General features: G+C 40.9%; 1 protein-coding gene across 2 annotated transcripts; it reads left to right on the forward strand.

Moving 5' to 3' along the window:
• The first annotated feature begins 4,767 nt into the window (after positions 1–4,767).
• On the forward strand, positions 4,768–5,505 carry LOC132260086 (uncharacterized). 2 transcript variants are annotated; one of them, XM_059758010.1, is made up of 3 exons: positions 4,768–5,038; positions 5,101–5,202; positions 5,266–5,505. In XM_059758010.1, exons 1-3 carry the CDS (start codon positions 4,792–4,794, stop codon positions 5,334–5,336), a joined length of 420 nt encoding a protein of 139 aa, XP_059613993.1. In that variant the 5' UTR covers positions 4,768–4,791; the 3' UTR covers positions 5,337–5,505. The 2 variants fall into 2 exon arrangements, with proteins under 2 accessions (XP_059613993.1, XP_059613992.1); XM_059758009.1 differs by having other exon boundaries at positions 5,101–5,505.
• Positions 5,506–24,367: the final 18,862 nt, after the last annotated feature.

Raw genomic sequence — 24,367 nt, forward strand, 5'->3', positions numbered from 1 at the left:
GAATCAGGTGAATAAAAAGGATGGTTTTTCGAGTATCTTCCGAAAGAAGTTAAACATTTTTCTTTTATACCCATAAAATGTGCACTAAAAACCTCAAATTTTCCATGTATTTTATATGAAAAGAATTCACTGTTTGTCGAATGACTCACGAGAGTCAGTTAATATCTCGCTTTAACTACCAGAATGATCTTGACAAATATTCCATTATTACGTAAAACTTGAGTATTTTCCCTACTTCCTGTTTATTTGGCTTTCTCTCAGTGTTTCCTTCGCCCGGAAATTTCCTCAGTCAGCCATAAACGAGAGAATTTTCTATCCGTGGGCGTTGTTCAGCACAAGTGCCATCAGAAGAACCCTTAGAACTGATTTGACACCTTCTCTCCTATGCGAAAAGGGAGTCTTTTGCGAGACCCAGAAGAATTCCACCATCGTCAATAATGACTTATGGGATTAACATAATTTTTTCCTCCAGATTGCGTCACCGAAAAAGGATTGTTCAGTGCGGTAAATCCATTCATTCCATTAGGATCACTCTGCCCTCGATTCCGTCCAGGATGTTGAATGGAAGACGTTCGCTCGAGAGTGTGAGGAAATATTTCAGTCCTTTCGGAAATTCCCACCCACGCGCCATTCTGCCAAGGAAAAGCGCGCGGGGAAGCTCACCGAGAAGTGGAACACTGACTGTCACTGTTTCCAGTGTTGTGCAGAAGATGTGTGCAGAAAATTCACCTCGCACTCTGGTCACATCGTGTATTTACAGTCTTCTGAAAATATTTTCATTGGCAAACACTTCAAGCGTGATTTGCGAAGATTCTGCATAAACATGAATTTATCTCATGAATTGACACACAAAATGATAAGATGAGGGAGTCTTCATTATATCTCTCCACATCCATGAGACCATAAATTGATGTGTGTCCCAATTTCCCTCGGCGCAGCATTATTGAATTTCCCTCTTGAGAGATAAAACTCCGTCGCGCACACTTTTCCATATGGCAATTAATATGGTGTATGGTGTCGAAAAAATAGGTTTCATCGGTCAGAGATGCATGGCATCGAGCAAATTGGGGTAAAAATGTGTCACGATTATATACAAGCCAATAATGTGTGTAATCTTTTGCAGTAAAGTGGCAAAATAAATTAAATCTCACCCACTTTCGTTGCCATGTCTGAGCGTGTAGATAAGATCCAGGGCAAATACACCAAGAAAGGAAATAAAGTGTGGCGCTATAATTCAATTTAGCACTATCGGGGAATTTATGCCTCATGAGAGCCAACACATGAGGGCACAAATGCGGAAGCTGCAAGCTCCAGCACTCCCAGTGGACTTGTCTCGCAGCAACACTAAATGAGGATGGCTCATGGCAGAAATCCTGGCCATTTCCCCATCGCACACTAGACAAATTAATGCAGCGAAGAGACCGATGTCGACCTGCCCCTATTGATTACCGCCGCACGGAAAAACCCACATTCACCCTTGCAACTTGTTGCACCCACTTTCATTCATGTTTGGCGAGCTTTTGTCGCATGATAGCTGGAAAAGCACCATAAAGCGGGGCAAGAGAAGGGATTATGGTTAGAGTTTGTACACAGCAGAGTCTCTGTTTGATGATAGCATAGAGAAATAAAGGATTCTCCCTCATAGTTCAGTTAAAGAGGGTTAAAAGACAAGCTTTTAAGCAAGAAATATTGTAAAATTCCAGTACTTCTTAATACTTCTGCCTATTTGCACTCCACTTCTCACCATAGCATCTGATGTCCCTTGAAAGAAGCTCGACAGAGCCACAGAAAATTTCAGGACCTTGGGAGCCATCAATCAGGGTGAAATATGGACAATCGCCTGAATTATTCATGCCACCAAGATGGGTCTTTTCATTTTGAGTTTATTAAAGCAACAAAATTACATGAAAACTTTATGAGCTGGTCGGAATTTTCCCGATGGTCACGGAAAGACCTTTCTTTCTGCACCGTTTTATCGCTTTCCCCAGAATTTGCTCCCGTATTTCGCAATACTAGATATCTCAAATAATGTACTTGTCGTGCTTGTGGCGAAATGAAAGCGGAAATAGTATCTGATAAGCACTTATCAACGTATTCGGTCACAGTGGGCGTCATGCAGAAAAAGGTCGCACATGCAAGTGGGGAAAAATAGTCTGCAAACAAGTGAGGGAAAAAAGAGATTCAATTCCCTGGGAAATTGCATGAAAAGAGAGCAAAACGTCGCTTGTGATCTGATGAAAATTAAACTCTTCACTCTGTATTATCTTCACATCTCTCTCCCTGTCACTCCCGTAAACATTATTAATGCATAAATAATTAACGTGACATTGTAATGGCATTTCATGCATACTTAATGGACTTTGGGATCCTGTTGCAGAACTAATAAACACACCAATCGCGGATCGAAAATTCATGTTCACCATTTTTCGCGAGGATTTTCCTCTCAAATCTCTGCGCCTGTCACTAAAAAAAAGGGGACGCCGAAAAGCGCGTTGGTGGACAGTAGAAAGTGCTGTTTTCTCCACAAATTTTGCAATAAAAAGGACGTATTTCGCAAAAATTGCGTCTCTTATTCATGCCCCCGCACATAAACATAGCGGACAGTCGTTTCGATTTACGAGGGGAATTTTATTTCCATTTCCCGCGGGAAAAGGGTCATATTTTGCGAGTGGTCTCATGTCTGAGGCTTAGGGTGAGCTTTAAGCTCTCGCAGTGCATTTACGCCCGCGAGTGAAATTCCCCTTCCATCCAGTTGTACTCTATGTTATTCCTGTATATTTATGAGGCTGAGAAACCTTCTCCGTGTGGAAATGATAATGCCTTCATTCATTTTCATGTCTTCATTCCGCATCGCTTTCTTGGGAAGTTTCGATTAAAAGATATCACACAACTTTGAGGGATTTCAGAAGATTGCAGATAAATGCTTTAAGAGAAATTGTCAGCATTCTAAGAAATTCACTTACAAGTAATCTGAGGATCTGGAAAACATTCTTCTCATTATGGCATTTGAGTAAAAGTATTTGCCATTGCGCAATGTATAACTAAAGAATATAATAGATGAATAGCGAATAAGTCTTTTTACGACTGTCTTTTGACGTCGAAAACTTCGTGTCCTATTTATGAACATCTTGTCCTGAATTTCTTTGTATTTGGAGCATAATTTTGAAATGGGTTGCGAAATAAATTCATCGAAAAAACATCCCTTAAACCTCAACAAGCAGCGGAAAAATATGCACATAAAATTAGTAGTTATTCAGTTGCAAAATCCACGACATTTGCTCAGCAAATAAAACTTAATATTGGTATATTTTTATAAATATTAATATAGTTTATTCACCTTCGAAATGATGTAACATCAATAAAATGTCAATGCACCGTTTCTTAGAAATGAAAAACACCACTCAGCGTATGTAATTACTCAGGTTTACACATTATGTCACACACGAAAAACAAACATTTCCAGCGCCCGACGCTTTAAGCTCTCTGCGTATTTCGATCTTGAACCTTAACATCTGATACGTTGTGCAACTCGAGAAATGAAAGCTTTTCACAGTTGTGCGATTCTAAGCACTGATGAGCGACATCGACCACTTAGCAAACGACAAACATGAGAGCCATAAACAGAGGGAAAATTTCCGTACGCAATTTCCCGTCATTTCACCCTGGCGAAGCCTCCTCTCGGCTTCTTAGCGTGTCGACCGGAGATGGCTGAGCAAATATGCTCGGCGTCCCTGGCGAAGGAGGATTAAAGTTTCCACCCTCGAAGGCCTTCGCTTGGGGACTTTTGAGAAATCTCGATGTGAATTAAAATTGGCTTATTTTGGAAAATTTATTGCATATCGACCCACGATGTGACCCTGTATTGCTAAGGATATTAAAAGATCCCTTCTTAGCAAAGCAAATACTCTACTTCTGAGTGGGAGGAAAATGTGTGTATTTATGTTTCACAGGCTTTCTTCCTCTGTCTCTTCTCCCAGCGAAAGGTAGGTCGCAGTGATTTTACGACTGACTGCCGAAATGCCTTCGACCAAGGAGGAGATATTGTAGTGTGAATCTCAACGGAATGTATAAGGAATGTGTTTCTTTTAAATATTTACAATAATTTGTATCTTCTGCTCTGATTTTCGTTGGATTCGCATAGCAAAATTACCCGCGTTGCAGCACTTCGACATTCCTGAAGGATTAAAGGGTTTTCTCCCTCTTTTATCGGCAGTTTTGCTTCCCACGGGCTATCCAGGACCTGACCTGGAATCATCCAAGACGTCGCAATCGATACTGGGCAGACGGCAGTCACGAGCCAACCTCGAATTTCGACTGCTTCGGCGGGGAGGCTGATGGAGCACAATGGGCCGCAATGAAAGTGAGAGGGAAGTCAAGTGCGTACCAGAGAATTGATCGACGAAAACTGAAATTAATGTCAATGTCACGGGGAAGTGACACAGAAACCATCTTGGGGGCCAACAAGTGACTCTAAAATAGGGTACTTGAGTGGAATGCGCGAGGGAATGTCGTATTTTTATCTCGAATGATCCAAATTTTCACATAAAATTGAAGCTCGAGAGCTGTTGTCATATACAAACAAGGAGTATGTATTTTTGTTGTTTGTTGGGGTTCTCGTACAGGAGGCGACATCGTCTATTTGAGGTTAGGTTTTAGCGAAAAATTCGGCCGTTATTTTGATCATACTATTTTTCATCGCGACTTTCTTTTCGAGCGAAGTCACAATAAACCAACTGTTCATTCATTTCGCACGTTCTAATTGTCAATTTTCTGTGCAAAAGTTGAAGAAAAATGAATTGCAGTGCAATTGGCTGTGAGAATATCCAGGGATGTAATCCCCACGTCTCCTTCCACCAACTCCCACACCACGAGAGTGAGAAGGTGGTGAGGAAGTGGAGGAAAATCTTGAAGAAGTCGTCAGGTATTGAGAAGAAGATCATCAGAGTGTGCTCTGACCACTTCCTGCCTGACGATTTCCACCCCACTTCCCGAGCTCTGCAGGGAGAGTGGAAGTGCAGAAGGAGATTGAAGAAGGGAGGTAATGATTTATATACAATGCAGGTTGTTCTTTTTTATTATTTCATCTATAATAATTTTCAGTTTTCCCGACGAAAGTTGGGACATCTCCAGAGCTGAGCCGGGCTCATCCAGAGGCGAGTCTGGACCTCATCCAATCTCTCAACCCAGAGATTGCAATTCTATGTAAGTTTCAGAATAGAAATATGTGTAAATTGATTGACTTAAATGTGCTCTCGTATTTCACAGGGATCATTCCTACGCAAAGATCATGCCCTGCGGTAATGGAGATGAGTTTGAGGAGAGAACTGCAGTCTTGAGAGACGAGGATGAAGAGCTGAATGATGTGATCCGCGATGAAGCCGGAAGTGACAAAGAATCGGAAGTAGATATGCTCTTCGACAACACAATCGAAATTATTTCGGATTATGAGGAGACAGTGGAAGATCAATCGATTGATAAGTTATTTTTTTTATAATATTCAATAACTCTATATGGATTTCATTAATTTTTGCGAGAAAGTTGAATTTTACTTCCAAGATTCCACGATTTTCATCTCACTTTTAAAGTGAAAAAAAAAATGTTCTAAAAGACACGTGTGAATTTATTAATGAAAATGTGGACTGCAGCAGATATTCAAAAGATGTCTTAAATACTTATGTGAAGCAGAGAATTAGAAACAAAATAATTTACCAAAATAATCACTTAATTGAGAAGGAGAGAAGGGCGAATATGTATAGGAAAAAAGGGTGGGCGGCTTCACAGGAGCAAAAGAAAATACAAACATTCACAACTTGAATAAAATAATGAAAATCCGTGAAAAAAGAATTGTTTAAATTTAAATTCCCGCGAATTCACTTCACCACGAAACACAAATTTAACTATACATCTTCTTCTTCTTAAAATGGTCGCTTGTCGCCTCCTGTACGAGAACCCCAACAAACAACAAAAATACATACTCCTTGATATACAAACACTGTCTCGCAATAACATGAGAACAATGAGCGAGAATCATCTTCATTTGCGCGTGTCATTTCTTCTTTCTTTATTGCTCTCACCCACCACTCATTCTCACAGATCACGAAGATGCGAGATGGCGAAAGCTTCTGAATTACCCCAGAAGACGACACCCCAAAGATGAGGGGAAGAAGGGTCAAAGCAATAAACACCCCCGTTCAAGCGTTATTTTTGGGTGAAATTAGGAAAATTCTCCGCTCTCGCTTCTTTTGACTGACAAAACGTTATATGGTGAGTTTTTACAAATTTCACGCTTGATAAACCTGTGAAAATCTCCCATTTGCTATTGCTGAAAATTATAGTGATCCAGAGAAGAAAGAACTTTGGACTAGTGTTCTCAATTACACTCTCCAGACACAGAAAGTCGACAGAGACTTTTCATGTAGAACAGCAATTAGAAACATCTCACGACAAGACGCCTATTCTAGGTCAGTCTTCCATGACATCAGCCAGATAATTATACATTCCCTTTGTTTACACACCTCATTATAATCCCGTGAAATGATGAATATTAATCCCCAAAGTTTATTAATTTACCTTTGTCCTAAGCCGCCAGAAAGTTGCCTGCAAATAAATTTGCTCATCTCACTGGAGATTTAGCCAATATTGCAGTGTGCTACAATGGAAAGCGCGCGGTGTAAAGTCAATCCCAGTTTACACATAGCACAAGGAATAAAGCGATTTAGCAGTGCTGGTGGTAAAAAAGCGCCAGCGAGTGAATGAAAGTGCAGCAAATTTTAGTGTGATTGAATCATTATCACTGTGTATTATTAAATTGTGCACAATGAAAGCAGTTTGCGAAAATTTGCGCTGATGGCATCAGAAAGTGCAGTGCATTCACACCATTTCGCGCCAGATTGAAAATAAGCTGAATTGAGCTGTGACAACTGGCGCGCAATCAGCAGAATATATCTCATAATGGGTGAGAAGAAATCTATCCTAATATTTTCCTTCTGCCTCGCGATAATGCCTCATTTTTCCATGACCTCACCGCACACACTTATCAATCACCCAAATGACATCCTGGCAGAAAGCACAGTCTGGTCGGCAACAATGGACTAGTTACGCTAGGTTCTAACTGCAAGTGCGCGCAGTTCGCCACGGTCAAGTGTTGATCCGGATGCGAAAACATGGGTGTTTATCTCTTATCTGTGGAACCGTGGGTGGATGGAAACGTGAGGAGACGAAAATAGACTTGTTTTGGAGTGTAAATTTCGTACAATGTTCCACAGATATCGTCACGATTTTGCACAGTGTTTTCCCCTTTATCTTAGCGTGACAACTTTCGGGCAATTTCATCAATTCCTAATGCTTTTACGAGGAGCGTTCAATCTTCCTCTTGGCGGACAAAGAGTTGTGTGCGAATATTCTAAAGGTGGGCGCCAGATAAGGTTTTTCCAATCCTCGCCTTGCGATTTAAGAAAAACATGGGAAGATGTGTGGACATAAAAAAAACTGTGACAGCAGCACAATTGTGAAATTATGCTCTGTAATCTGATTTGGGAATTCCTCTATCATCCTCATGCGTCACACGTTTGCCCCGAACTTGCCGTTGAGCAAAAGGGTGAGCAGAAAAAAGGGAGAATTTAAGAGGATGAACTTTTCCCTATAATAAAATCAACTAATTTTGTTTAAAGAGGAGCCGAGAGAAACTTTCTACGCCACCCTCAATGAGTGCCGGGGATGCTAAATCACTCCACCTAAATGCATTGAGCGTGAAATCAATCTTGACTTTCGATTTAAAAGTTATTTTTTGCTCTTCCACCCGAACAAAATTGTCTGACAAAGGACTCCCGAGCATGATGAAGCGCTTCACAACCTCTCAAGCGCGCCTCTCTCTATATATTAATTTTTCACCATCGGACGCTCGTCATTTATCATCTTTGGCTTTTTCAGTGTCATTCACTCGTTCGGCGAATTAAACCTTGGCCCAGCGCAGCTCCCAGAGATGAAAGGCTTCCTCAGGCGACACACCCTCGCAGGAGGGATTTTCCACTGATTTTCGCCGCACAGCTGGAAGCCGGTGGTAATGAGAATGTGGCGTGGGTGATGAAAATTGCGTGTCTCATCCCCCGAGTGACCTCTTTCGCCCTGCCAGATAGCGCGCCCCGGCAAATCAAGAGTGGCACAAGAGGCCATCGTCAGTGACCATGAAGTGGCGACAGTGGCAGAGCCGGGCTCGCTCTCAACCCCCGAAGCCAGAGTTGGGACTCCGCAGGCAAACAATCAGGCGCCAAAGCAAAGCCCTCCATTATTTGGACGCATCACACGTCGCAAAAATCTCTCAGCATGGCGATGAAAATAGCACGAGAACCACTCGAAAGTGGGGAAATGATTTTCACCCACGTGAAGGCTGTGTATTTTCCGAGGCAATTTTGCACTGAATAAACATCAAAAACCACTGAAGTAAATAGTTTGTAAAAATATCAATATAGCAATATTGATGTTGTACTTTTATTTGTTGACTTTGTACTTATTGGACAAATCATTCTGAGCCGTAAATAAGCAGATTAAAAGATAAATTTTGACTGAAATTTTTCAAGAAAAAGGTGAAAGAGAGAAAATATTCTCAAAATATTGGTGAAAAGTGCTGAACAAATCACTTTTCTCAGCTGAATATTAATTTAACATTTGGATTCATAGTTTGGTTCCACTATCGTCTGATTCAGCTGAAAAACAAGCTTTTTCCACCCTATTTGTGCTCGCTGGGAAAATTCTAACAGCAAGTAAACCAATCGACATATTGATGAATTGTATAAATAGCATTGCTTCTCCTTGAGAACGCACTATTAAAATAAAATAGACAAAGAAAAGGGCCCTAAAATCGATCATTCATCTTTGCATGTCCAATGAAAATTCCAATCGTTTTTGCAGCAACAGTTGAGCTTCATATAATGTGAAATTCAATATCACCATAAATTTCACGTCGTCAAAATTTATCACCCACGCAGCACGTAATGCCTTAGGAAAGTGCTTAGGAGGAGAAAATAGAAAATATACTGCGGAAACATGAAAGCTTGTCCTGATAGTTGTCACTGTAAACAGCGTTTTACGTCGTCGTTCTTGTAGCAACACAAGCTCTCGGCTTTTATTCGCCCTGTGTCTGCCATTCTGCCGCAAAGAGATAAAGCTTCGGGGAAATTATTCAATGATCCGAGATGATTTAGAGCGCATTTCGATATTGCGGCGTAGGTGCAAAATTTCCGAAAATCCCCTTTTGAATAAACGTGGAGTAATTTCATCACAATTGCCTTTTGGCTTCGCAATTGTTTGTATGGGGCTTTTTGGGAAGGCGTCAAAAGGGCCAATGCGCAAAATGCTAAATGGAGATTCCAATTCAGCCATTGTGCGTGTCCACGGATGGGAAAGTGTGAAGAATCAGCCACAATTGTTGCGATTCTGCACGCTGTGTTCTGGGTCAGGCTTCATAGCGCACTTCAAAGTGGGCGAAATTCTGCATTAACACCAAATTAAGGCAGATAGTCATCTAAATAACAATGATGATCCAATTCTTGGGCCCCACAGCGTTTTCGGTAACAGTATATTTAACATAATTGCTTCATCTGAGCACCAGACATGTGAAGCACTCTTGCTTGCGATGTTTTTTCTGGCCCCGACACAGAGCGGAAGAGGGAGAATTTGCAGAGCGTCGGATGGATTTTTGCTTTTACGCTGTAAGTTTTTTTGTGTGGGGCATTCCGTTGGGGGGTGGGGGCGAGAAAGAGCTTTCTATTTGCTTTTGCAGCCACCCACGCAAACTTTCGCACACTTGGGCGCCACTCGCCCCCATGCTTTTCTGCGGGAAATTCACTTTAGCCCACAATGTTCTCCCCCCGTCGTCTCAGTGTGTGGCATCATCGGCTTTCACGGGAGTTTGCGTGTAAAGTTCATTGTGGGAAAGAGCTTCGGAAGCTCTCTCACTCGCTCGAATGAATGAGCCGGGAAGCTTTCAGGAATGGAAAACAGTTCGCTGGCCTCGCAACTCTGTTTTCTCTTTCTAAGAATTTCCTCACACACACCGCAAAAGCTCTCGCTTCCCAGAAGCGGAGCATCTTCCTCTCACTCCCTCGTCATCTGCATGTCCTGGCCGTCTCCCTTCCTCTCACTGGCCGCAGGCACAATAGCCGCGCGTGTGTGAGTGAGATCGTTAAGTAAAATTGAAAGCTCAACATTGCGGATGGTGTTGAATTTCCTCGCGCGCAAATCTACCGCATAGCATTTCATTGACTGAAATTGAAACACCCACACGACTTTTCACGGATGACGTCATTGCTGCTGTCGTAGCGAGATTCTCGTCGTCTGGCCACAGTTCTCTCCCTCGCGTCTGGATGGCTTCAGGTGGGGCGCATTCACAATTCGATGCCAGCTTGGCACTTTTCCAATTCCACCATTTGAATCACACTTCAATCCCAACCCGAAGGCGGTTGAGCGAGGTATTCGCGCGCCGATCGATTTGCGACGTGCAATGAAATGGAAACTAATTTCCATATAAACTATTGCACCGCGATAAAGGAGATGCGATGTCTTAAGGAGCGAGACGAGGGGCCAAAAGATGCTCCTCGAGACATCTCTCGCATGAAACTTTTAACATGATTGTGTGGAAAGTTTGGGAAAGTTACCTAGACAATTACTTGATGAAATTGAGCTGTATTGTGAAATAATGGAGAACTTTTGATTAAAACATGAGAATTTACTGGAAACTGCCTCAAAGAAAAAACTATAGAATTCACTCATCTTTTCCTCACTGAATTTTATCTTTCCCTGCAGAAACTTCTGCTCTCTACTTTTACCTCGTCTGAAATTCAATCACAATTTACAGGATTCCGAGAACTCTTCCCTGTTCGTCACTCACTACTTCCCTTTACGTAAGCGTGCGCTTTGATAGCAGCTCTTCAAGGAAGTGCTTCTCACCTTTGATGAACACGATATGTACACATTATGTAATGTAATTGAATAGCGACAGATAAATACCGGATCACACCACAATTAATTGCAGATAAATGAGTCAAATAATCGTCTTTATCGTTCAGCAGAACTGGATTCTCAAATATTCTCTCACTTCCCAGATTGACAAACTGGAGAGACAATTGTCTCTCGTCATTGATCTGAATGTCGAGACTGTCCTAAGGCAATTCCCGAATGTCGCTGAATGTGGAACTTTATCAATAAATAAAATTACACCTTTGGCAGTATTTTGCGAATTGGAGTAAATTTACAAGCACAAAACCACATTGGAAGTCTTACCTTGAAGCCAGAGATGAATTCGCGGTTGCTCCTCGAGGGCCAAAAGTGGCGGTTTACCTGAAAAGTAACAATGAAAGCTATACATATGTAGAAATATATCAAGTCTCATGCAAATTCTGGGGTTTTCGCAGAATATCTCTGCCCAAGGGGGAGATAATAAGGCTGAAATCCGTATACTTCTCAGGAGTCTCCGAGAAAATGATTGATAGAAGCAAAAAAGGTATATTCTGGCTAAATATGCTGTTGATTTTGGTTTTATTTCCTAGAAATTAACACAAACTGACTGAAATATAACTTTAAACTTTATAAACAAGGTCCTCAGACAGCATTTTAGATACCTAAGCATAAAAATTAAGGTTATGTTTGACTTAAGGATCGATATTTACCACTTAAGTTTCAGAATCGGAATTTTTTCCTATTAGTGAGTGGACATAATGTGATTTACAGTGTATTAATTTCTGTTTTAATAAGTTATTCTGTCTTAATTAAGTTACACAGCCTAGAAAAATATGTCAACGCGTAATCCTGAATAACAATTTGATTTCTTTCAGTAGAAATTACCAAGTGAAATTCAAACAAGTGAACCGAATATTGCGTATTCTTTCACACTTTCACTTCGTAATACTTCTGTTGCGCCGTACACCACTTCTAATCACAATATCTTCCCCTTGTCTCTGCCGAAAGTTGCCCCAAAAGACGCGCGTGGGTGTTTCTTCAGCACAACCGTTTTGTGTTCTCTCGCAGAGTAGTCTCGAATGTCGGGGAAAAATTGCGAATTGTGCAGTATTCGGAAAGTCCCAAGGAGACAATTTTGCTCTTTCGCCATTCGTCGAGGGACAGAAAATGGATCCTAATTAAGCGAATTGTCGCGATTGTCCGTATTTACAAAATTTCCACTGAGACGCATTCGAAGGCACGCAAATTAATGTGAGGCAATTTGAAGAGCTTGAAGAATTCCTATCTGCTCAACTGTGCAAATTGCTTGGTAAAATTTTCAGCCTGTTGACGCTAATACTTCCGCCCCGCGTGTCTAGTTGCTTCCCAGGATTAGTTATTCGGAATTTATGGATTTTTCTCGTGGCGCGCGTGGGCGTCGGGATGCGAGGCTGATGCGTCACAAGGCCCCGATATAAATGAATGGCTGTTATCGCCTCCGCGCCAAACAGCGAACGAGTTCGTCCCCCCAGAGAAGAGCTTTCTTGGAAAGCACAATTGTGGTCATTTTCCATCGATGGAGCGGAATGATTAATTCTCCTCTATTTTTTCTCGTACGCGCGCACAGCCAAGAAAACTCCCCCGTTGCGGACGGCGAAAAGCGCCCAAGGAAAATGGATAAAATGGTGATGAAACACATCTGCCAATTTTCTCCATTCACCATCAAATTTTCCCGGCGACGCCAACAGAAAATCCTCCCTCGATGTCAATACAATTTGATTGGTTCTGTTCAATTGCTCTTCCAAAGAAAATCAACTGTTCTTTAGCTCTTGTGCCATTCCTCAAATTCTTAATGGTCCACTGATAATGTCCAGGAATGACATCAATTGAAGATAAATGGATTGCGTGGCATTCAACAGAGAATGCTGATTCACGTTTATATTAAAATTCTGAAACTCCATCGACCCAAAATGAAATTTTCAATTGCATTTTGCCACCATAATAAACTCCTTTGCGCGCACTGAATTGCAAAATGCAGACTTCCAAAACGCTAAACTTTTGTCTCGAAGCTGCAAGTGTTGAATTTAATATCGGACAAACTCTGTGGCAAACACTTATCCAATTAATTTAAAGGACTTGTGCGAAAAGTAATTGTCAACTTTTCATGTACTCAGCGCGCTTCATATGAGCCATCTGTTGATTTTTGTGAAGATAACAATTTGTATTGCTCAATTCGCAGTAGAATATTTCACGTGAGAGGCGTCGTGCTCCAAAGTTAATTCGACACAGGTGTAATTTACATTTCTCATGCCCGAAAAAAACAGCTGATTACGAGTGAAAGAGAAATTACCAGAGAGATAAGGCAGCTGCTCAGGTGCGAATGACGAAATGATGACAGGTAAGATGTGTTTTTTTTCATCGTTTCTCGGGAAATTTATCGAATGATATGAGCAAAAAACACAATCATTGGTCACTCGAAAGGGAAACTGAAGCTTTATTGCTGCTTTTCATGCCATTTCTGAGCGGCTCTTATGACGACATCATCTCTCAAGAATCACCCAGTTTAATCAGGACTGTGCTTAAAGTGATTTGAAAGCGCTGAAGGAGCCAGAGATTCACCCTAAACCTCTCTAGACAAACTACGCATTATAATGCCACTCCATTGAGTCTCAGAGTCTATGATTTTTTATCTTCTTTATAGGGTAAACATCAATAAAATACCAGATGATGCTCGGAATTGAGACTCTCTCGAGAGGGAAGAAAAAAGGCCGTAAAAGCATCTCATCGCTTTTTGGGCCGCTTTTATGCGTCTCCTGTCGAATTGATGCACACAAAAAGAGCTTCGTTATGGGCCTGATAATTTTTCATAAAATAATGCAATGCCAAAAAAGGCAATCATTATTTAACAATCTCGCCACTTCTCCGCATGTCTGCATTTTCTCTCCGGCGCACACAACAATTTTCATGAGTTGATAAATTGGGCATTATCGCCACATACTCGAAATGTCTATGAACTTCTTATTTAATCCATGTGTGTGCTCGCGTAATAAAAAGCGACTGTTTATTGGTTTAGGGATTGTGCTGATAAGAAACTTTAATTGCAATGTCAAGGCTTTTTTCACTCTGTCTTGGACACAATCGCAATCTAATGCACATTCAACAACAGCGCGCATTATCAAATCCGATGAACTTCAGCTGTAATCACAAATGAAAAATTTGTCACCAGAGGACAAATTCTCTAAACGCCCAGTTATCATGGCGAAATACTTTCTTATGTGCTGCTATCGCACTTATGTTCTCCTCTCGGAGTCTGATTTTATGTGCGAAATCCTCTCCTCGTGTGTGTGTTTCGCCCAGTGAAAAGACACACGAAAAGTTTGACTTTGCCGTGCTTAATTGCGCCTGATTTGTTGTATGTACAAATTATAAAATATTTTGTCACTTTAAGAGGCGCTGAAAATTCTTCTGGCACACTTCGAAGTGAACTTCACTGAAGCAGTAAATTTTCTGATGTTGTTAATAAGGATTTTCAACAGGATTAAATTAAAGGTAATCAGAAAAATAACATGAAATTAAATCTAAAGCTCTTTTTCTTATTGATTCTTTTACCATCAATTGAGAGACTAGAGAGAATAAAATGTATTTTTAGCTCATTATGTAATTCCAAAAGGCTCGACCTTCAGTCATGCATGCAAGTTCTTTCACAATAAAGCCCGCACAAAAGGGCCAATCTTTGCCGTGAATAATGCCGAAATTTTTCAATTTTCTCAGCACAAAATTGAGAAATTCACCCTCTTTTGCCACCCATTTTTTCCCTTCTACACACAGATGAACTTCAGCCATTTTCTATGGAGTTAAGTCAGTATTTTGAGTTCATTTTCCAGGGGCAATTGTTATGAGAGTGGCACCATTGCCTCATGAGACGCCCAGCAATATTACACACACACACCATTTTTACGCTATTCTCTGTTCTTGTTGTCGCCAGAGTTTCAATAATGCGGACAGAGAATTTCAATTACCCACCATTAAAAGCTGCTCTCCATTTTTACACCCTCGCACTTTAACTGCTGAAACAAGGACTAATTCCCAGAGAAACCCAGAGTGTGTGTGTGTGAGACAATTTCCCGGGATAATCCGCATTTAATAGTGTTTCCCCAACAAATGCGAATCCTGAATGGGAAATTCATGCGCTAAATTTAATTTCTCAGCTAAGGAGACAATATACATCTCGTGAGACAGCGGAAATGAGTGGGCAGAAAACTATCCTGCAAGATTAGGCGAATGTCTGAGGACATTCAAGTGACAATCGCTCATGAGTCGCTTCATGCGTGAAATTTGCATATTTCAGGCATTTCAGGCCTGAAAAATTGATTCACAGTAAATCCTCCAGACAGATCACTTAATTCAGTGCTAAAGTCCACTCTTTAGCGCAATTTCCCCACGCTGATGGTGGAGTTTTACAAGTCATCAATTTCGATATTCAGCACTCGGCTCCATTACATAATCAATGACGCACTTCTTGTGTGAAATTTGAGCTTTTCCTCTGCGCGAATTTGCCTTCAATTGAAAGTGAAAGAACTCAATTTGGGCACTAAAAGAAACACTTCCACAAGCTTTTTCACTCCTCATTGCTTTTTCGTTTTTCAGCTATCTTTTACAGCATCTGCAAAAGCTTTTCCTCTTCCCATTTTCGCTGTATATATTTCTGTGCTGGAAGAATTTTAAAATTGTTTTTTTTTTGCTTTTCATGTTGTTTTTTTGCAGAAAAAACAGCAACAAATCGTCTCTTCTTTCATCCATTCAAACTGAATTTAACACAATTTGCATATCTACAAAAGCTTGTTGCACAAATTTGAACACTTCCGAAGTGATTTCAAGAGACATTGCATATCATGTCATATCAATCACGTGGACTTTGTGGCGTTGTTGCAAAATGTAGAGACATTTGTAGTTCACCCAAAAGTCCACTTCTTGAACTCACCATTCTGCAAATTCAATTAACCACCGCGCGCCAATGGCATAATTATTTCGCAGCAATTTCACGAGTCAGAAATGCCAGAAACACCCTGGCAAATGATGTGACACTGCATTTTATTGTCTCGATAATCGTCTGATTGACTTTAGCTGAGTGTGCAAAATAAAATTTACACGACTCAGGTAATTTTCCGAGTTCAGCATTAATCACTTTATGGCGCTGATTGAGAGGAGACACAGCGAAATACATGCATTCTTAATTTGGCTGAAATATTGCAGTATCGTGCCCTTCAGACACACTCATTAAATTCACCGGCGAGACAAAGAAATCGCCACGAGATCATTTATTTTCTCGGGATTTTTTCTGACACACGATAATATGTTTTTTTCAGTAAGCCCTCCGCGTGTCGCGTGTTTTTGTGCCTCAGTGGAAATCAATCATGAAATCTTGCTATCGCGAGACAAACTTTGGACACTAAAGCTGAAAACAGCGTCTGGCAATTTGCCAATATCGCCAATCCGAAGGACCAGCACTCCAAGTGCACTGTTTAAATGCATCAGTGACGTCGCCAATACAACCCTGGCCTAATCGGTCAAGGATGTTGACTTTGCTGCACTTCCGTGGTTTTCATCTCAAGTCAAGTTTTAAGCCACATATTGTTATATTTCCAACTTTCTCTGGGCTAAGTGAACTTAAAATTCAATTGGTCTGAGCTTTTTCATTTAGGAAAATCAATTTTACTGCTTTTCTCGGTACTAAAACAACCTCTCGCTTATTAAGGATGTGCAAATATCGTCCGATTCAAGAAGTTTTCAATATATTTCAATTCCGTAATTGCGAAGAGACCTTTGAAACTCCTTTAAGGACAATGTGAAGAAATTGCATTCCGCATTTCGACTGAAACTCACTTGGAATCCACAATCTCCGAAGCAATGTATGCACGCATCCTTTTCGCCATGGGCGCCAGTGCAAAGAAAGCCCTCTGGCGCCATAGAACTTAACATACTTGATAGAGTTCACTTGGGTTTACACGGAAAACATCACATCATCATGCAATGCTGCAATTGGCTCGAAAGTATTCTCAAATGCAATATAAGCACGTCTCATGTGAACAGTTGCAGGCGGAAAGCAACATTTTCTGTGGGTGAGAAAATTGTTTTTCCCCCCTCACGATCGATGGATTCAACAATTTTCTTCCTCTTGCGTCCACCCGAAAATGCTGTGTGCAAAGTGTGACGATTCGGTTTCGCTGCCTTCGCCAGTCCAGACGACGTAATCCCTTGGCGAGGAAAATCGATTGAGAGGGAGAAAAGTGTCTTCAAGGTTCGCACAGCTGCTCAAATGCAATCCCGCTCGAATTTAGGCTGGGTGGAAAAGTGAACGAGATCCGTGAGCGTGTCTTGGGGCGGGGAAATATTGCAAATTCATAACCCATGGAGGCGACAAATGGACAATCACCGAATAAAGTGCCATTCTAAAAGGTCTCACGAACGGTGGGTGGTTGAATGCACGCATATCACCTGCAACCACATTCACTTCGCCGCAAATTCCGCATACAGTATTAATTTTCAATTGAATTATTCCACAATTAGGCTCAATTTCAGGCACTGTATCGAGTGACAATGATTTGTGATTTAATAACTGTGCCCGAGACTCTATTTTGCATCGCATTTTCATAAATTGATACACTTGCTTTTTGCTCTGCCCCTTTTCGCACTTGTGTGACACAAATAAATATGATAATTCTGCTTGGTTATCTAATTGCTGGGCTCACGTTACAAATGGCCATGTTTTGTGGGGGAAAAAGCCGAAAACCGACTTGAAATTAACAGGTTTTTTTCAGCAACGCCTTAATGAGGTCATTCAACCTCAGCGCTCAATATTCATTACACTGCAGCAATATTGTGGACTATCACTAAAATTGTCGAAGTGATGCTTTTGTTGTCGCTGATGCACGACATTTTTGCCACAAGACATTTTCTCGGTGTGTAATTTTCGGCCAAAGCGGACAGAAATGTCCGATTATGTGATCAATTCGCGGCTACATAACGAGACAATTACCTTTGGTGCTTTGTGTATTTTTGGTGGGTGTTTATTTACATCTTTTCTTATTTTAAATTCTCCTCTAAAATCTCTCATTTATCCCCCAGAGAATATCACGCGCAAAAGCACACAGATTATGCAGTCCTAACCGTCAAAGTCTAGTTTTAGCGCACAAAAACACAATAAAAAACAACTGTTGAATTCTCCATTTTCCACTCACGAGACTCAGCCAGGAAAAAAATCCGCACGGTTTGTGAGCCACACATAAAAAGCGATCAACAGGCAAAGTGGTTATCTGTGTGCACTTTAGAAGAGACAAAGAAGGTGGCTAAGAAATGGAAATGAGATTCTATCTATTTTTCATGCCATCGCGAGTACAGCCAAAGAGTGGCGGAAGGAAGAGAGACAAGGAGCAAAAAAGACATCACTAAATAACTATAAATTGCTGTAATTGCATGTGGACAATCCCTGCGGAGTATCGCGGCAATTTGACGAGCTGCGCGAGGCGCATTAGGCGCAAGAAAGAGCGCAACACTTGCGCTGCGAGAGGCAAAATTTAATGGAATTGAACCGGATTTGATTAAATTGAGAGGCATATAAATTTGATTGAAAAATGCCTCTCTTGACTTGTGGTCATGTCTCAAAATGCACGCGCGACGCACCAAAAACGCAGAGATGAATTTGAGGGTGAAAACATGCTGATAAGCCAGTGAATTTTCTCATTCTCTGGTAATGCGCGGCCGCGTGTTATCGCCATGAAATTGTGCATGAAGGCACCTTGTTTGCAAGCCTCGCAACATTGTATCAAAAGTGTAATTCGAGAACTCTCGCAAATTATCAATCTGTGTGCCATTTGATTTATTTTCTCTCGGTGTGCAGTTTAAGCACTTAATTAGTGGACGTATTGCGAGATATTCTGTATAATAATTTAACTGAAAAAATACACTAAAAGTTGCTAAATACTTGAACAAGATTTTACCACACTGCTGAGAGATGTTGGTCATCGACTTTTGCAAATTCCTCAACTTATATTTTCGAAAAGTGAATGGCTCAATCGCTAATGAATGCGAGAAAATATTTGGTTGCTTCGATAAAGCCTCCTCTCTTATGGATGGAAAATTTGGCTGATCAAGAGTGTCACTTTTTCAAAATTCACATCGCGCAGTTACACAACCCACATTAAATTTGCCGACACATCAAGAATACTTTAACTGATTGTCGATGCCAGAGGAAATATATGTATATATGGAGAATATCCATATATGCGAAAGTCTTGATTTTCAACATTTTCTAATTATGCCGCATTTTCTATGTATAAAATTCCCAATCAACTTCTTTTTTCCTCTCCCATATCGCCCCTTAGATAGATGGCGAATGCATGAATTTGTGGAAAAAGAGAGTGAAAAAACGCCGCAACTTGATTTTGTTACTTTATTGCTTTACTTATTGGATTTGTTCAATCAATTAATTTTATCGGCGATTGGCAATTGTTGATTGCATTAGGCGAAAACCCTCCTTTTCTGCGTCCCACCCAGTGCATTCGGCCTCCCTTCTCACTCCACATTTTATTTATTAATTTCTCAACCCGCCGCAACACGCAAGAAATGTGTGGCATTCAATTAATTGGTAACATCAAATTGCATTAAGGAATCTTAATGAAAGAATCCACCTGATGCACTCTTGTGCCTAAATGCGACTCTCCTCCCTAAAATGGTGCACCTGTTACGCCCAATGTGGGAAAATTAATCACTAATTAGCAACTGTGCGGTGTCAAGCCATGCCAGACGTTTTTCGGATTAACTGATTAAATTGTATATGGACAGGGAAAATTGTGCGGTTCTGCCCAATGCCAAACTGCGTGTGGACACAGCGTTTGCCTTTTCCTCTTTTCTCTGCGGTCATGTTCCAAAGGCGCTTGATCAGTGCAAGGCAGGAAATAGTGGAGCACCAGAAGAAATTCTTCAGTTCACGGAGCATTCGCCTTTCTCCCAAAGCAAAATGCTCCACTATTCGCCTCACCCAAGTGTATATTGTCTCATTTTCCACCTTGCTAAGCCACGTGTTTCAATATTTAATGGTTTACCGAGAATTTTGCTAATGCTGCAGAGTTTTAAGTGACAAAAAAAATGAGGTCAATCCTCTTTTTGGTTTTCTCAATTTATCTACACCAGATCAAAGGGAAAAGATCTGACAAAAAAAGCCTTTGATTCGCTTTGTCGTGTATTTGATTAATTTTTACTCAATTTTAACACCGCGCGCACTAATCAATATTTTCCCAATAGTGTGGCGCCCAATTTCCGTTGAGAAACTGTACTGAGCATTTTTTAATTGAACACTATGCAAGTAACGAAATCGCCGGAGAGTCCTTGGAACGTGGTGTGCTCGTCGTGTGGAATCCATAATCACGCGATTACACACATTTGAATGAGAAGTACAATTGCCACAAAATGAAACATGAACATCAGCTGATTGTGGAAAGGGAGTTCATGCATTGGAGAAGATCCAGAGGAATTGTGTCTCATGACGACACACAGAATGGCAAGAAAAAAGAGAAGAAATTGTGTCAACACTGCACAAGACACAAAATAATATCCACAACCCAGCACTTTGAAAGTTTTTTGAGCATTAAATTCCCAGCATGTGTTAGTGACAATTTTGTAATTGAAAATTGATGCAATTTATTTGAGTTTCCTCACTGCTTTTGAGACACTGTTTTGCCTCTTATCCACTGACTGCTGCTCAACATAAAAACTTTTCAATTAACCCATGCGCTCTGTCACAGAATTTTCCAAACTATGCTTCACTTTATTGACTCTCGCGTCACTTACACGCGACACTCTTTTAGTAGCCCAATAAATTCTCTTTTGGCTAAAAACAAAGAAAAAATGTCATCACGAGAGCGAAATAAACTCTCTTAAATCAATACGCTGAGGGAAAAAAGTTGTCTTTGTTGATAAAACAAACTGAGACTCATTCTCAAGTACTCTGTCTTCATTCAATAAATGCAAAAACTGCCAAATCATGATTTCATTGTAATTCTCTTGAGCGCCTGCGTTGCATGTTCGGCGACCGCAAGAGGTAAAGCGGAAAAATTAGTATAGAAAAAAAGGTGAACGAAAATAGCACAAGCAGAGACGCGAGAGCGGGAAGAAAAATGAAAAATCATATTAGGATGTGTCAGCAAAATTACCTTCTTCTCTCATGGCTCTTCGCATTTTTCCCTGCGGCGACACGGAGAAAAGTCTTCTCCAGCAAATCCGGTCATTTATCCACCCAAGATGCGAGAATAACACATGTTTCCTTTGAAGGATACGCTCTCCCATCACGCCACCAAAGTCAAAAGCTCCAGATTGCAATATTTCCTCCCCCACCGGAAATGATGGAGCTTTCTCACGTGCAATTTTGCTTGTGCGTGGGAAGCAGAAATAAATCTTGTCCCAAGGTGGGAAAAAGTCACTGTTTTCCTGCCATCTCAGCGATTTTTCACCACTTTCGTATACACATGACCTTTAACACTGTTATAATAAGGGAGTTTTAGGGAAATTCCTTCTAAATTTTCAAATAAAATGCCCTTCTTTTGAAGACACAGAAGGAGAAATCCTAATCCTTTCGCATCAATTTTTCCATCTGAAGGAGATAAAGAGCTGTCACAGAGCTTTTTCCCCTCAAAGGAGACACTTTCCTTTACTTTCCACCTCATCGTCTCATCCGTTTCCAGCCTAATCCTATGGGAATTTCCTCTGGCTCTTCCTTTCCATGGGATTACTCGCATAATGGTGTGTATTCTTCATGGACATCTCGGGCCTCGTTTTTGCCTCTACTACATCCCAACACAGCAGCAATTAAGTGAACTGCTGAATTATCTATCACCTCTTCAGCAGTGCGGATATTGCTGCCAGACCCATTTAATTACCCAAACTTTTTCCCCTTTGCCATGCCTGAAATTGTGCAGCACGAATAAATTAATAGAGTCTGTCGCTATAATGTGAAAAAAAGCTCTCAGTTTTTGCCCATCAAGGCGAGGAGATGATTTTCATAGTGTCGAGAGTGTCTCATGTTGTGAAACTTTGCCATATTGACGCCTAATGCCATTGGGAAGGAGAAAAAGTCTTAGTTGCGATGCTAATGGCTTTCATGTCGGTGGAAAAGTCGTGTAATTGGAAAAGTGCACGTTCATTCATGCATCTGACCTATCTCACATATTCCGCACAAAAATTTCATGCATGGCGCGATTACAGAAAATGGAAGATGATGTGTAAAAAGCATCGCAACAGAGATAAGGTCAAATCCAGTAATTAAAGCATAAAATCATCGCGGGTCACACTGAGAAAATATTTGTCATATTTTTTATACTGCAGCAAATCAATTCAAAAGAGGAGCAACAGATTCTGCAGCAACTTTGTAACATTCGCAGCTCTTGTGTTTGATGTTCACGAGCAAAAGCCAGTCATTTCGCAGTGACTCACTATCTTTAGGCAAGCAGGAGAATCTCTGGCATCACTAGTAAGTCTGCCTTAGGGCAGCAGCTTATTTGATTGAGCATAAAAATGCCACTCGAGAAAAATATCGAGAATGCACCACCCAAAGACATTTCACCGATTACTCAATGATCTCAATGTGTGCTAATCAGCACATTTTATTATCATCGTGCATTTTTATGTGGCCAGACAAATAGCATCTTTCCACGGTTCATTAGTGCAACAATTTGTGAATGCGATAGCGCAAGAAGTGAGTGCGACAGATTTTGATTACGAGTGCACGCTATTTTTGGACTCCATTCACACAGAAATTCCTGAGAACAATCATTTTGTCCATTTCGCGATAAAATATTCTCCCCAGAAATTGTGAGAGGAATCTCTGTTTTATATATAAAGAATGCACTCTTCGTTCTTGCAGAGGCGAGTCCTTTTCATCACAGAACAATGCAGCAAAATGTGCAGTGCAAGTTTGAAAGTTTTCACCACGGAAAATTCTCAGTAATTCCCAGAATGGATCTCTTAGACTATTAACTTTCCCTCGCAAATTGAATGAAAGGGATCTTCAGAAGTTATTCCACTGCCCGAAGTTAAATTTTACAACATTATTGAATACATCCATTTTTTGTCCAAGAAACTTTATCTACAGTGCCCCAAATTTTCCTTTCAAATGCAAATTTTTGCTCAGAATGAGAAGAAATGAAACTAACTCAAAATAAGATTGTCTCACTATGATTATCAAGGTCAAATTGTCAAATTAACCATTCTCTACAGCACGTCGCGAGTGTCCAACAAACGCGCCTTGACCCTCACTTTTCCTTCTCTTGAATAAAATTTCCATGCACAGCATGAAAACATTAATTAATCTCCGTCATTTCCATAATTATCAGTGCAAAATGAAAAACTTGAAGTGAACTGCGATATTGATACACTATCGGGGCTGTATTTGTAAATAATGTGCTAAAAGAGAAAGGAAAGACTCTTTATGCCTCCCTCAAGATTGATAATGCTGAATGTCAATGCTCTGTAAATGAGCATCTCGAAACTAAATGCATATATGTATTTTGCCCCTGCGATCGCTTATCAGTTTGTGAGAGGATGGAAAAAAACTTGCCGCTGGCCCAGTGTTGGGTGAGAAATAACGAGTGAAGAATGTCAAGAAAACAGCTGATCGACTCAAGTTTTATTGAGATTACAGCCTAAGTGGTGCTGAGTGAGTAGAAATCATGCATGAAGAACACAAGCTTAGATGTCGCAGAGCTCAGAAGAACACAGTATTGTAACTAAATATTGGTTCACCGTCATTTCTCCTTTGACTTCGCATTTAATTGGCGATTCTTGGATTTTGGGCCCCGCCCACTCATTTGCCACGCCCAAAACAGAGGAATTGAGCAAAAGGACTTGGTTGGGGGGATCTTCCTTTGCCTTAAACCGCCCGAAATGGCACTGAGACGAGTGTGACTCGCTGTGAACTCTGCCGGTCTGGCGAGGCATGCCCGAATGCTCAGTGTTACACATGTTTTGGCAGTTGTCCGATTGTGACGAGGTTGATGCATCTGAATCTCCCATGTCGCGTTTAATGTGGCTCTTTATAAATATCAAGCCACCGCGCTCATGGGTGACTTTTGCATGGGCGACGCCGCAGAGACAAAGTACTCACGAGAGCCGGCTGATTGAGACTGTTGTCAAGCGCGTGGACAATTAAAAATAATCTCTGGCAAGTGATGTTTGCCGGCTTTTTGGCCAGCAATTTCAGCGATTCGCCTCTTCCCATTCACTTCGCATCACTTGATGCCCTCCCACACCCCAATTTGTTCCCGTCAGCCCAGTGTAAATAATCCATGAGGCATGTGGAAAACCATTAGTCAAATCACCGAGGGTCTTGTGAACTTGATAATTATATTTCTGCACAGGTATTAAATATTCACCAAAACAACAAAGC

The sequence above is a fragment of the Phlebotomus argentipes genome, unplaced genomic scaffold (assembly GCF_947086385.1).
Source record: "Phlebotomus argentipes unplaced genomic scaffold, Phlebotomus argentipes genome assembly scaffold_18, whole genome shotgun sequence".
Lineage (NCBI taxonomy): Eukaryota > Metazoa > Arthropoda > Insecta > Diptera > Psychodidae > Phlebotomus > Phlebotomus argentipes.